The 15,099-nt window shown below is 39.9% G+C and overlaps 2 protein-coding genes across 3 annotated transcripts in view; both read left to right on the top strand.

Moving 5' to 3' along the window:
- The first annotated feature begins 5,248 nt into the window (after nucleotides 1-5,248).
- Nucleotides 5,249-9,459, top strand: LOC111341053 (piggyBac transposable element-derived protein 4). Its single transcript, XM_022947998.2, has 2 exons — nucleotides 5,249-5,715; nucleotides 6,040-9,459. Exons 1-2 carry the CDS (start codon nucleotides 5,520-5,522, stop codon nucleotides 7,752-7,754), a joined length of 1,911 nt encoding a protein of 636 aa, XP_022803733.2. The 5' UTR covers nucleotides 5,249-5,519; the 3' UTR covers nucleotides 7,755-9,459.
- A 3,577-nt stretch (nucleotides 9,460-13,036) lies between these two features.
- Nucleotides 13,037-15,099, top strand: part of LOC148720277 (uncharacterized) — a 2,831-nt gene continuing 768 nt past the window's right edge. For both annotated transcript variants that reach the window (XM_088739703.1, XM_088739702.1), the window contains exons 1-3: nucleotides 13,037-14,540; nucleotides 14,660-14,764; nucleotides 14,906-14,968. In XM_088739703.1, coding sequence (XP_088595829.1) covers nucleotides 14,439-14,540; nucleotides 14,660-14,764; nucleotides 14,906-14,968 — 270 coding nt within the window. In that variant the 5' untranslated portion in view covers nucleotides 13,037-14,438. The remainder of the gene's footprint in view (nucleotides 14,541-14,659; nucleotides 14,765-14,905; nucleotides 14,969-15,099) is intronic.

Genomic DNA, 15,099 nt, shown 5'->3' with positions numbered 1-15,099 from the left:
GGACCTGTGGGGTTTCCTCTCGCCACTAGATGGTCCCGCTGCTTCCTCATCTTCTTGTTCGTCTGACTCTGTCCTAGGTAGTTGTTCCCCTTTTTTAGGCGTTGGCTTGGGCCTTCCCAAGCCAACTTGGACCTCAGAGTCCGAAGACTCTGGTGTGGTCGTCTCCTAAGTCGGTTAAGAAGGCTTTAGGTTAGTAAATGGTCTACCCCAAGTTCAACATCAGAGGTTATAACGAAGGGGTGTAGACAAACCTCGTCACCTGACCAGTTAGGGTCTTCTGAATCATCCGTTACGTCGCCCTCCACATTCGCAACTTTGATTAACCCTTCCGCGGTGCGCCTCTCTATCTGCTGTGCTCGTCGGCACATGTCCACACTCTTGCAGACGTCCTGTACTATTTCACAGGATACCGCGGCAACGTTCTGCGCTCTCAGACTTTCTGGGAGCGGATATTTATCTTCCGCAATCGACTCATACAGGAATTGTGCGTGGGACACCGTTTTCGTGGCCACGCTGTGAACGTATCTGAGGTTGCAGTAATCCGCTGCAGCTAGGAAGTTATAAAATTCCATTAGATCTGTTTTAAGTGCTTTCCCATGATCTAATGGGGCGAATGTTTCCGGTGGCGTAAACTTTATCCCCTCCTGGATGTTGAGTTTCTCTTGTGCCTGTTTATCATCTAATGAGGCCTCCCGCAGGAGGCGGATTAGTTCTTTCAGCTCTTCGCCAAGGTTGTCTTTTCGTTTTGCCATATTTAGTTCGTTGCCTCAGTTACCTGAAAGCAGAACGAACATAAGTAAAAAGGAAAAAACCATTAAGGTGTCCATGAAGAGAGGGTGTCCCTCTTTTCATGAAGTCCCTTAAACCTTCCAACGCCAATACACTATCAGAGCTTTCATTAATAATTGATGCCGCTGCTCAAGTGTTTTTCACAGGCTTGGCATTCAAGACCAAAGCCCAACCCTCCTCCTTTCTCATCCGGGCTTGGGACCGGCAATGGCAGAGTTAAAACTCAAGTTCCAGTACCAAGGGTACTCCAGCAACATCAAACCATAAAACAAGCATCAATCCTCATCAAACATGAATAGGAGGTCCTCAAGTTCCAGTAACAAGGGTCCTCCAGCAACATCAAGGCATAAAACAAGCATCAATCCTCAGTCTTTTCTTTTTGCCATTTTAGTTTATTCAGTTACCTGAAAGGAGGACGAACATAAGTAAAGAGGAAAAAGACCATTAAGGTGTCCATGAAGAGAGGGTGTCTCTCTTTTCATGAAGTCCCTTAATCCTTCCAACGATGGTCTTCCATTGAAACCACATATAAAGTTAATTTGGCTAAACTGATGTTCAGGCCGATGGAAACTGATGCTTCAGGCTCGAATGAAGTGTTTCTAAGGTGTCCATTGTTAGGGCTTTAAAGGTGGTGAAGCTCAGGCTGTACTCCACCATAGCAGACACAAGGTAATGCAGACAATGTTCTGGTCTGTTATCTGATGGCCGCGTACCTGAGGAGTCGTGCCCTGCTGAGACCTGAGCCCGCAGTGGTTGCCCGACTTACGAAGCAGGCCACGTCATACACAGTCGCCTTAACATCAAATTACTGGCTTTCGCCGACATGGTTATGCTGCCCGGTAGAAAACCCGTCATCTTGCGAAATGAGCCTCCTTGCAAAGACACCCATTTATTCTGGGCTGGCCAGAGACAAGGAAGGTGCATTCCCGATCATGATATTTCCAAACCTGCAAGGAGACAAAGGATTAGCAGAAAAAAATAAAGAAAGAGAGAAAGAAAGAAAATCAAATCAAAATGAATGAAAACAGAGACCTACATGTCCAAGCGAACGAGGTTTGAACTGGTGTCGAAAGGTGCTTGTTCGCTAGTTACGGCTTCAGTCAAGCCTGCGATGTCACGTTGGAAAAGTTCCCAGTTGTTCAGGTCTCTGAGTAGGTGTCTGCAACGGGGAGACCTCTGGGTTGGATCAGACGGAGGAGGGAGGGGAAGCGTGTCTTTCACCCAATATCCAGGCTGTTGGTGCAGGAAAGTATTGCCCTGGTTGCATTTCTGAAAGTAAGTGCGTTGAACACCTCCTCAGAGTCGCAAGGCACTATGTGTCTTAGCAGCGTGAGATTGTCCAGCAAGAACAAATCAAAGTTGAAGGCGGGAGGCCTCTCCGGGGATTGTGCGAATGCCAAGGGGAAGTATGGCTGTAGTCTCCACGTCCCTTTGGACAGAAAGCGCCTCCTGTTGTCGATAAAAGAACGAACTGCTCTGTTTTAGCGGTTCCCCTGCCAGCACTTAAAAGTTCCTGTCCCCGGGCGTCTGTACTTTCTCATCATCACCATCATCATCATCAGTGCTCTTAGCGCAAAACGTCATATTAGATCATTGCTCTCCGGCTCCCAAAAGGGAAAGGAGAAAAATGGGTGAAATAGAGCAATTTGACTCACCTCCTAGCACCCTCTGCTGAGGCTTCCGTGTCAAGCAACTGTCTGAAAATCCAAAACAGCCACATTTTAAGAAGTAACAATGAAAATAGATACAGATTTTGGCCATTTCCAGAACATTTGGAGTATGCGGAAAAAGTCACAAAAATTTGTACACGTAAAAAATATCGCAAATCCTGAGTTAAAAAACATGAGGATTATACCTTGCTCCTGCATGACTGCTTTTTGGACCTGTCTGGTTTTTCCTACACAGAACAAGATACATGATGTGTTAAGTTGTTTAGGCACGATCCAAATGCAGATGAAATCACAGTGAAATGAACTAACTATGCATGGTGCCCCATGAAATGAAAGCATAGGCTACGAAGGCATAATATATTGAAGGCATAATATGGTTTGACCAGAATATCTAAGTTCACATCAAATGCCTAAGTATTATTATAGAGTCCAATTTATCTTGCAAAAGTCAAGTAAGCTATCTTTCTGAAATGTTTCAACGTAATAGTTGAATTCTCTCTAAACTCTGTCATGAAAACAAATAACTGATTTGACGGGTTTACCCTGGTTCAACATGTCATCATTATTAATATAATTATAATCATAATAACTTTTATTGATATTAAGAATAATAACTTTAATTTATATAGCGCTCATATCCTGAGCTCATTGTGCTTTACAACACTGTGCGGGAGACTTTACCAGTCTGCTAAGCAGTTTACAATCAAATAAAGGTGAATCTAACACATGCCTCCTCCCCCCAATTCCTAGTAATCTCGTGAGTGGGTTCTTTAACATCCCCTGCCTAACCAAATGAACTAATTAATAGATGCAGGAGACATCTGTAATTGTCATTACCTTTTTGGTGGACTTTTGTCGTCTCTGCAACAAGCATCACTCTTGCAAAGATCTACAAGAATAAAAACAAAAAACAAAAACAGTTTTTCAACGATTGCTTGGATATTTTAACACTGGCATCTTAGGAGAAAAAAAAAAACCAAGTCATAAAGGAAGAAAAGGTCTTGAGCGCAGGGAGAACTTCTCACGTACTATGGAATAAAAAGAAAACAAAGCACCAAAAGCGATATCTTACCTTTACAGGCTTTGTCCGCTATCGTCACCGTCGTAGTCAACTGCTTGAGGGTGTGGAGATCTAAATGAAAGAAAATGGGTGGAGTTTCTCACACATTTCTTCGAAGGACATAGATGACATGAAAATAGAGCAGACCGGAAAAGGCGATATGGTGCAAGGCGAAAATCATTGAAGCTTTGTGTACTCTGTACCTTGTCATCATCATTCGCCTTTGTCATTGGTGGATCTTCCGGGGATCTGTGAGGAAAATGCACTTTTCACTTCCCTGAAACTATGCGGGAAAAGTATCAGCTGTGCATTTGGATAGGAGACTGTCGCACGGGAGAAAGGTTAGGGTACACTGGTGTTTAGAGTAAACAAATCCAGGTCCTAAAATACTCGACGACTGGTGTTTGTGTGGTGCAAGAGCGATTTCTACTCTTGAAAAGAATACTAAATAATGCTTCTCCTATCAAAATAGTTCCTGCGACTCTAGTTCCTCTTGACCCAAACTCTTGAATGAAAAGTAATCGGAGATTGCACCTTTCCGGCTGATATTTAGAGGTCTGCTTGAAATGCCTTTTTCATAAATTTTTTTTTTGCCAGGGGACACTTGTATAATGGAGCACCGTACATCAAATTTTACAAAATAGACTTCGTCTTGCTTACCTATTAACGTCCAATGTCTGCACATAGACTACACCTTGTTTACCTATTGACGTCAAATTTCTCCAAATTGACGTCCGAAAAAATGACCTTGATGTCATTCGTGGTTTTTCCCATGTAGCTATTTTTATATTTTGGCCGAGAAAACAACGGAACTTGCCTTGACGGGGCAAGTTACGTAACGGCTGCCTGTGCATTCTTGGTGCTCGAAGGACTTGACCGCCGAACAGTATCATATTAAACCAACAATTTCCTCTCATCAATCCACCCCAAAAGAGCCCCTCTTCGTGAGAGGGCGTGGCAAAAATTAGCGGTATAATGTCAGATCACAAAAGCCTCAATCCATTACTGTAGGAGATTATACATCGAAATGTAACTGATTTACCTATCAATTATATATGGTATTACTGTCTGGGGCGGCCTTACTAATAAGGAGGGCCTAATTGCGTTATAGTCTTTACACTGTAGAGTGGCAAAATTAAGTTTTAACTGGCCATGGGATATGCCTAAGTCTGAAGTACTAAGCAAGGCTCGATGGTCTTCCATTGAAACCACATATAAAGTTAATTTGGCTAAACTGATGTTCAAAATAGATAAGAAGACTTTACCTATTTCCATCTTAGATACCACTGAAGAAGTTGACATGAATAGTAAGAAAAGTCCAAGAAGTAACGCCAACATAAAAGTACCAAAACTCAAAACATAATACATGAAAAACAGTTTTTCCAGAAGAGGACCTATTGTTTTTAACACACCTCTCCAAGAATCAAATTTAAGAAATATAACCATAAGCAGCTCTCCCCGTTAGCCTACAAATCAAAGGCACTTTTAAATTTGAACTTTAATTCTATTTTTCCACAGACAGTGTACTTTAAGGATCCCAATTTGAAATATTTTTAGTTCTAATTTTGATAGGCTTTTTTAACTATTTTATTTTACTACATTTTATTTTATTCCATTTTACGCACGACCCCACAAGCGTGTAGTTGCTTTAACAATTATCGTGTTTAAATAAAAGTCTGAATTTTTTAATTTGAGTTTTGGGTAGTGTTTTCTGCCTGAACCATTTTAATGGATGCTGTTCTTTATAAATGATGACATCTTTGTGGAAGAGAGTTGGCTTAACCCTTTAACCGGCAATCGTACATATTTGTACGAAGAGTGACCACTAAAGGTCAGGGCTCTCTTGTTTTCATGAAAATGGTCCCTGTGGCCCCAAATATGGAAGCTTTCCCAGAGGACCTTTCAGTCGTTGTTTTGAGCAAAATTCTTCTCGAATTTGGCTAGTTTTTCGATTGTAAAAAGCGATTTATTCTTCGTTTCGCATTCGCTAGCATTTAAAAATGGCGGCGAGGTATTTATCTCCCGAGGAAGTGTTTAGAAGAGTCCTGAATGACGATTCTGACGGGGATTATTCTGATGAAAGCGAAGCAGAACTTTCGGAAGAAGATGACAACAATGGCAGATCAGAACACGAGGAAAGTGAAGAAGACGAAAGCGACGAATTGCTTCCTGACGAAGCAAATAGCGAAGAATCTGGTAAGTTTCTTTATCAAATAACGAGTATTAGATTTCATTTCTGTTGTCTACGTGTTTTTACAAGCCTTTGCTAACAGAGAAATCTTAAGTGAAAGATTACCGATTGTGGGTGAGTTTGTTCTGCCCAAAAAGCACATGTTTTAGTAAACTATCATTGTCCAAGTAATAAGGCTGACATGTTTGTTTACATTACAAGTACAGTTCTTTTTATGCTACTTCTGAAGTGGACTGAAAACATGCTCCTGAATATTTCGAGTTCAAAACAAAGCAATTTTCAGTTACATTGGCTCAAGAAAATATTCCATTTTTTTTTCATTTTGTTAGACATTTGTGGTAACCGTGACAGAAGTCCTATTCGACCAGAAAGACAAGCTGGAAGGGGAAGAGGAAGGGGTAGAGGAAGAGGAGCAAGAAGGGGAGCAAGATCCAGTCCAGCAAGACGACGTCAAGACCCCGCTGAGCCAAACATTGACTGGTCTGACCAGTATAGTCCAGTGCAGATCCCTGACTTTGGAGAACCACATCCAGGTCCAACAAGAAGATTTCCGAATGTGAACACTGCTCGCGAACGAGACTTCTTTGATCTGCTATTCACTAATGATAGATGGGAAATCTTGGTTCAAGAGACCAATAGGTACTACGATCAGCAGAAGGCAACTGACCCTGGCAAGCATAAAAGACCCTGGGCTCCTGTCACGAGAGATGAAATGGAGGCCTTCATTGGTATTATTATTCTGATGGGAATAGTCAAGTTGCCCCGTTTCGAAATGTATTGGAGCCAGGATAAACTAATCCACCAGGAAAGCATTGCCAACATCATGTCTCAAACAAGATTCCTTCAAATATGGAGATACTTTCATTTAGCTGACAATGCAGTAGCCATCCCTAGGGGTACTGATGGTTTTGACAAAATCTACCGGGTGAGAAATTTCCTTAACATTATACTTATAAATATTCGAGACGAGTATAGACTAGGCATGAATATTGCTATTGACGAGACAATGGTACCCCACAAGGGAAAGTTGGCTTTCAAGCAGTACATAAAAAATAAGCCAACTAAGTGGGGCATGAAGTTGTGGGTCCTGAGCGAGGCAACTACAGGCTATGTTTATAGATTTCAAGTATATCTGGGGAAAGAACATGGCCAGCAACCCGAAAAACACTTAGCTAGAAGAGTGGTACGAGATCTGACAGTAACAGAAACAGGGAAAAATCACCATCTCTATATGGATAATTTTTACACTGACCCACACTTTTTCCTTGAGCTTTTTGACAAGAAGATACTTGCATGTGGAACTGTACGTCAAAACAGGAAACAGTTTCCCAAGGATTTGATTATCACTACTCGAATGCAAAAACAAATGGATCGTGGAGACTATTTGTGGAGAGCTCATATGAGATTAGTAGCAACAGCCTGGAATGACCGAAGGGTTGTTTACCATTTATCTACCATTCATCCTCCAGATCTTGATGGTCAGCCTGCTACTATCAAAAGGAAATCAGCTCGTGGTGGTAATGTTGACATCAATTGTCCTCCAGCTCAGCTTGACTATCAAAAATATATGGGCGGAGTAGATCTTATAGATCAGCTTATAAAGACATTTAGTGTCATTAGAAAGTCACGAAAAGCCTGGAAGAAGTTGTTTGGCTATGGCCTAGAAGTGTGTCTCCTGGACTCCTTCATTATTATGAAGAAATTGAAGCCCAGCAACACTGAATTTTTAACTTATCGCAAAGAAGTGGCACGACAGCTTATTGCTGGAAGATCATTTCGTGGTAAGGCTGGTCGCCCACCTACTCAGCCACAAGCTGAAGTTGATGCCAGGAGACTGGATGGATCCTACCATGAAATTGCAGTAACTGATGCAAGGAGGGATTGTGTTGTTTGTGCCAAGAGAGCCCAAGTGAGAAATCTCGACAGGAATTATCGATATAAATCTGCCATTGTTTGCACTACCTGTGATGGGAAGGCCTTGTGCCTAAACAAAGACAGAAATTGCTGGGAGAAGTGGCATAGACAAGTTCAATATTGGCAGTAACAGCAACTTCAATTCTGGCAGGAACACTGCACTGAACTGTGCAATTCTGGATAGTTCTTTTGCAAATAATATTCAAAACATTTTTTTGTGAATTGTTCACTGATAGGATTTGTACCGGAAGTACAAAAAATGCAATATCTCAGGCTAGGATAGGAATATTTTAGTTCTGTTTGAAGTGTTTTATTCCCTGATAAATGGTTGTTGAACCCAAGTACATTGTGTGATTTAGGTAACAATACTGTACCACAGGCCCCTTGAAGAAAATATTGTTTTGCCCAGGGTGGAATGTAACCAATATATGCAAATAGCTCATACCCTTTGTGGTATGCCCTATATTTTGTTGTTTTATTGCAAATATGTTACACATTTCCAAAGCTTTACAATGATATATAGTTTATGGGAGGGTAACTTCAATACTTTTTTAGTTATCATTAGAAATAGTGATTGCGGCTGCGCAACTGAAAAATTACCTAAAAAAATCTGCCAGTTAAAGGGTTAAGAGAGTGGTTGTGATTTATTTAAAAAAAGGCAGATTCCAAACGACAACCCTTTAAGCCCCCATATCCATTTACAAATTCTCCATACTGATCTTTACGTTTCCGTAAAGAATCTGTTCACAGAATTTAATAGAATACCCAAACACTTTTCCTGAGGTGATCATCAAGGCCTTCGACTCTGTATCACACAATTTCCTCTGTAGTAAATTAAAGCAAGTTAACATTAATCCATATATTATTAATTGGCTTATTAGTTTTTTAAATCATAGAAAGCAGAGAGTTGTTGTCGATGGTCATAGTACTGAATATGTTTCTATAAATAGGGGTGTTCCTCAAGGTACAGTCCTGGGGCCGGTCTTATTTTCTATTTTTATTAACGATATCAAAGCTGTTAATACTAATAAGAATCTTCTAGTTAAATTTGCTGATGATATAACTATTAGTTTACCAATCGAGGCAAATGTAGGCTTAGATGAATCCGAAACGGAAATCCTATCCTTTATTGAATGGTCCGACAAGAACTGCATGAAAGTCAACTTGACGAAAACATGGGAACTTCTTTTACGAGGAAAGACTTCCAAGATGCCTCCTGAACCACTCGAGATCATAGAGAGGAAAGAAAAACTGAAACTATTGGGTGTTACCTTTGAGCAAGTGCCAGTTAATTGGGACACTCATATTGATTACCTACTTAGTAAGGCTAGCAGTAGGTTGTATATTTTGAGAATATGTAAATATTATGGCTACCCTATTGAGAATTTGGACTTACTTTTTCAAAGTTTGATTCTTTCAGTTTTTACATATGCTATTGAGGTCTGGGGGTGTGCTTTTTATAGTAAATATTTAAGTAGAATTGATAAGCTCTTTGCCAGGTGTTATAAACTGGGTTACTGCTTAAAGCAACACAGTATCTTGGATATCCGTTGTAATAGAGATAAGAAATTATGGCAAAGGATCTCTTCCACCAACACTGCGTTGAGCGATCTCTTACCTCCCCAGAGAACACGGCAGTTGAGAACTAGGTCGCATAATTATATTTTGCCTAAGGTCCAGACAAGTCGTTTTAAATCAGTTTTTATTAATAGATGTCTTTTCAATAGTAATTAATACCTTTTCTTTTTCCTTATTCATTTTATTCATGTTATTCATGTTAATTGTAGCACGTCTGTTTGCACAATAATTCTTAATAAAGACCTTTATTATTATTATTTTATGAAATCTTGTAGCTTTTTCTTCTGATGGTGTAGTCATAGAGAAGAGAACTGATTTTGATTGACTTTCCACGATTATTAATCACAATAGTACACTCTTTGCGACTAATAATCGTAAGTGAAGCCCTTTGCGATTAATAATCTTAATTTCTGGACGTTACAACAAGTAATCGTTGAATTTTTCATTCCTGAAATTAAAAAACACTCCAGAAATTAATAACCACCTGTTAATTACAATTTATCACTTATAGAGCACTATTTACAATGACAGATCAACAGTGCTTTACAATCACTCCTAACCCGCCCAACTAAGACTTGAATCCAAAGCTATATGAGAGAGAAAATGTCTCTGCAGTCTAGGAGCTAAGTATGAAATACTTGAGTCCTACTCAAATCAAATTGCATACATGTGTGTATGTTACAGGTCCATTTTAAATTCAGACTAAATTCTTCTTTTCAACTTCGAAAAAATCTTTTGTGATACAAGATGCCCATCTTAAAATCTAATTAAATGGCCTGCGAGAACAGTTTCATATGTTGCAGGTCAACATTGCATTGGAGTGAAGTTTTTTTTTTACCTGGGTTGATTCTCAATTTCATTTGTGTCCTAGCCCTAATTATTCAAGAAGAAAATCAAGAGTCAACCCAACTTGAAAAAATCGTAATTGTGATGCGTAACATGTATCATAATCATGACATCAACAAAAGCAACACTTTAAAATGGCATGGGATGATTGAGTAACAAAATGAATGTTTGTAGCAAGGACATGAAAAAGAGTTGTAGTTCTTCAGTGGACTGAGGACTTTTGAGACTGGGCTTGTTACTTGATTTCCTCTGATCTGGGTATCCTAATCTGCAAAGACAATCTTGTGTATTTCACTTGGGGAAGTGCAGAGTTGAAACAACCCTGGTCGATTCTTTGGCACTTTCACAGTAACAGGCACTAGGCTGTCTACACTCTCCCTTCACTGTCCACTGCTGTGTTGCAGTCTGTAAAAGTTATTTGAAACGTTCTTGTACCAGAGAAGGGAAACCTCACCTTCTTGACCAAGAGAATGGATCTGTCCCATCAAAACCTTTGGGCAGTTAAGCCAGCTATCCTCTTCCACCACTGCCACAAAATCACCGTGTTTGAAAGGACAGTCATCGGAACTCTGCAGTTGTGCTTGGCCTTCACTGAATTCATTGTCCAAACAGTCCTCTGCATACTCTTTGGCCAGGTTGACCGCAAGCTGCTTTCAGTCATTGGTTGTGCGGCGGTCATATGTCCACTAAGCTTGTTTCCATTAATGTCTGAGCGCGGCTGCCTATGATGCCTTAAGGGCATCTGTGCAGTCCCTGTACAATGGAAATCTGGTTTTAGAGATGGCTACATTGACAACACTGAATTTAGTGGGTAGGTCCAAGTGTAAGTTGCATATTAAAGTTTAGTTTTCACCTTGGGTATTTATTTATTTATTTATTTTTTTGGTTTCCTGTGGAACGAATGACCTTAGTATTAGAGAGTCAAATACTTTGTCCATTTTTTGTAAGAATTTGATGGCTTTTTATCATGATAAGTTGAAATAGATTTTTTCTTTTCTGGATATATCAACAAAGTTGAAATGGTAAATTGGCCACCGTAATGATTACAAAAGCTGACGTTTCGAGCATTAGCCCTTCGTCGGTGCGACGAAGGGCTAATGCTCGAAACGTCAGCTTTGTAATCATTACGGTGGCCAATTTACCATTTCAACTTTGTTGATATATCCAAATTATTTCATTACTCCCACCGACACAGCCCGAAACAGTTTCTTTCGAAACTATCAGCCTTTTTTCTTTTTTTGATTTGACACTGGCATTGTCTCCATGAAGCCTACCTCAGACTGATCGATCGATTGATGTAATATTGTCGTTATGATTTTGAAGTCTGCACCAAAGGAAGCAGACACTTGATATATCTATTCAAATTGACAAGAGTGTCATTGAAGGTGTGAGAGAAACAGTATTTCTAGGTGTTATCCTCAAATCAATACGTATTATTGACGAGTCTAGTTTTTGCCAAAACTTGTTTGTGCTCCTTTGTACTAGTGTAGTTCACCCTGAATGCATATGTTGTGTTTTGGTATGGAGATCACCATGTCAGTCTGATTTAAATTGCATTATGGTTCTGCAAAAGAAAATAATCGGAAGAATACCCAGTGTCTTTTGATTTTCAAAGCAATGTTCCTTTTTACAGAGCACGAGTTAAAATTCTTGGACATGTATTGATACCATTAAATTTATGTATCTTTTTAAAAGAGGCTCACCTGCTAATGACTTTCATGATATGTTTACTCTCTCACGTCAGCATAAGTTCTGATCACAAAAGAAATTCCAGCCTTTTTCATGATTCACCTAGGAAATCAGAAACTGGTTACGAGTTACGATTCAATGGAAGTAATCATTTAAAACCCATTTCTTTAACCTAGGTCGATGTTTCCTTTGTGGAATTTGACAGCACGGAATAACAAAATTATCTCTTGTTGTTGTGAATGACTTCTTAATTAATTGTTAAATGAAACTGTATGGTTACGTTTTGAGGGCCAAAAGTTGAGGCTATTTGGTGTTGCCCTCATTAAAAAAAGGCATGACTTATTTGCTGAATTGTATAGTAGTACAAAAATGGCCACTTACTCTCTATCATATGACCAGGTAATGAATGCAGATCGAAGCATGTTGATTGTCACCGATTTTCCAGTGAGGCTGTGAAACAAGCTTTTCATGTGTGCAGAGAATGCAGGTCCTGAAAAGCTTTCACCATTCCTGTTCTACAAGGTGCAAGTAAAAAGAAAACAGTCATGGATGGACACTGAACAATAATTATTTGTAACCACTTTTAATTAATAATAATAATAATAATAATAATAACCAGTTTTACCATTTTTCAAGATAAATTTTGCAGTTTTCAAACCATACCTCCTCGTGGGGAAATCACTCGATCTTTTCCTCAAAACTGACAATGACATTGGACTTGTAAAAGAAACAGTACTGTATGTAGTGGTTAAGCTTTTGCTTTTTTGAGACCTGCTCCTCATGCTGTTCGTACCACCATCAGGTTGACACACTGTGTTCCAGTGCAAAAAAAATACAAGGATTGCACTACATTAGCTGAAGGGTGAATTGGGTCCAAAAATTGCCACACAGAATTGAATGCTTGTCAAAAAAAATTATTTTGCAGATAAAATCAACCCAAGCACTGAAGTGAGGATAAACATTTGAAAGCACTCACCATAACAGGGGTGTTTTTCTGTTTATTTTTACCTGATTAGATCTTGGTAAGGTGAACAGTCAGAGCTATTTACCCTTTCAAGGGTGAGAAATTTGGAAGATTCACTCTTTGTGAAGGGTGAGAAATTTAAAATATTCACCCTGAGCAAAATTAATTTCCAATCCCAGGGGCCCCTATGAGGGTGGTTACAAAATCCCAGGGACTCCTGTGAGGGTGGTTATAAGGTCTATGCAGGTGAATCAAGCAAATTTAGGGTTAGGGTTAGCACAAGTCAAGTGAGAGGCATTCTCATCACTCTCCAGCACCCTGGGGCAAGTGGCCAGATGGCACTGGTCTTGCTGGGCCCAAAGCATTTTGCACTCACCTGATAATTTAAAAAATGTTGCCTGAACTTTGTGTTCTAATACCAAATTGAGCCCTGCAAGGCTTTTGACAACTATCGTCCCCTCTAAATCTCTAATCTTAAGTAGTTAAAGTGCCCCTGAGATCAAAATTTTCGTACTTCAGCTTTTTACATTTTCGCGTTCAGTATGTTCTCCTTACCTACCCTGTTAAATTTCAAACTAGTCCGAGGACCAGAAGTGTCTTTTTAGGCCGTTAAATGCGAGATTTCGCGTCCGCCATTATTTGATCATGTCCCGGAAGTTGATCGCAGTATTCAGAGGAAGTGACGTCAAACGCTCAACTCGAAAATCTCACATGGCTAGTTGTGAAACAAACATAACACAGTGATCTTTTCCATTCTTACTACAACATCCAAAAAACGACGGGGCACCGATGCGTAGTTCAAGGCTGTAGTAATTGTGAAGACCATGCTAGTGGAATTTCTCTCCATCAGAGCCCTGTGAATAGATCAGAACGGGAAAAATGGATGCGATTCGTGCGAACCCGCCGGGCAAATTTCAATCCCACAGGTAGATTTGTAATATGTTCTGAACACTTCTCAGAAGACTGTTTTGAGAGATCCATGCACTTGGATGGCTCTAGGCGAAGAATTCTGCCGGGTTCGGTGCCTACTGTGCGAAAAAAGGGATTAGAAAAGCCGCTCTCAGCTCGATCAAGACGAAATGTAAGTCCGTGTCTCTTGTCACCTTTACATGCGTGCTGACCTTTTATATGTGGTTCGAAGTTCATTGACCTCCAAAAATATTCCTTACCATTTCATGGAAATGCTTTATTTTCTTTTAGGTGCTTAGAGACATTAATAGATCTGACAACGCATCGTCTCTTGCTTCGCAAGAGGATGTAGAAATACGCAACGAATCGGCTGCCGGGCAAATTTCAATCCCACAGGTAGATTTGTAATATGTTCTGAACACTTCTCAGAAGACTGTTTTGAGAGATCCATGCACTTGGACGGCTCTAGGCGAAGAATTCTGCCGGGTTCGGTGCCTACTGTGCGAAAAAAGGGATTAGAAAAGCCGCTCTCAGCTCGATCAAGACGAAATGTAAGTCCGTGTCTCTTGTCACCTTTACATGCGTGCTGACCTTTTATATGTGGTTCGAAGTTCATTGACCTCCAAAAATATTCCTTACCATTTCATGGAAATGCTTTATTTTCTTTTAGGTGCTTAGAGACATTAATAGATCTGACAACGCATCGTCTCTTGCTTCGCAAGAGGATGTAGAAATACGCAACGAATCGGCTGCCGGGCAAATTTCAATCCCACAGGTAGATTTGTAATATGTTCTGAACACTTCTCAGAAGACTGTTTTGAGAGATCCATGCACTTGGACGGCTCTAGGCGAAGAATTCTGCCGGGTTCGGTGCCTACTGTGCGAAAAAAGGGATTAGAAAAGCCGCTCTCAGCTCGATCAAGACGAAATGTAAGTCCGTGTCTCTTGTCACCTTTACATGCGTGCTGACCTTTTATATGTGGTTCGAAGTTCATTGACCTCCAAAAATATTCCTTACCATTTCATGGAAATGCTTTATTTTCTTTTAGGTGCTTAGAGACATTAATAGATCTGACAACGCATCGTCTCTTGCTTCGCAAGAGGATGTAGAAATACGCAACGAATCGGCTGCACTCGTTGTGGACCTAAGTCAGGTATTGTACTAAATAATCGAAAAAATTGTAATTAGTAATTATCTTACACCGATCCAAATTTTCGCCCAAATGATGGTAATATCGAGCCACATTTTATTCACTTCTTTCTTCTTTTCTTGCATTGTTCCGATGAACTTTTAGGTTGACGATGATCCAACCCAAACCACGTCAACTGAATTTTCTGAAGTCCCTGTAGAAAGCCAGGTACACATTTATGGCAAATATAAAATTCTCACATATATATATATATATATATTCTTTTGTAGTAGAATGTAACTCGTAGAGCGCACAGAACTGTGATTTCCAACAATTCACTTGTTAAATTGCCTGATGAG

This window comes from Stylophora pistillata, chromosome 11 (genome assembly GCF_964205215.1).
Source record: "Stylophora pistillata chromosome 11, jaStyPist1.2, whole genome shotgun sequence".
Lineage (NCBI taxonomy): Eukaryota > Metazoa > Cnidaria > Anthozoa > Scleractinia > Pocilloporidae > Stylophora > Stylophora pistillata.
This window is presented reverse-complemented; position numbering and strand designations above follow the sequence as displayed.

Excerpts from the sequence above, each read along its gene's own strand:
- LOC111341053 (XM_022947998.2), top strand. The coding sequence starts at position 5,520 with ATGGCGGCGAGGTATTTATCTCCCGAGGAAGTGTTTAGAAGAGTCCTG. Across the intron at positions 5,716-6,039 it reads AGCAAATAGCGAAGAATCTG|ACATTTGTGGTAACCGTGAC; the intron begins GTAAGTTTCTTT and ends TCATTTTGTTAG.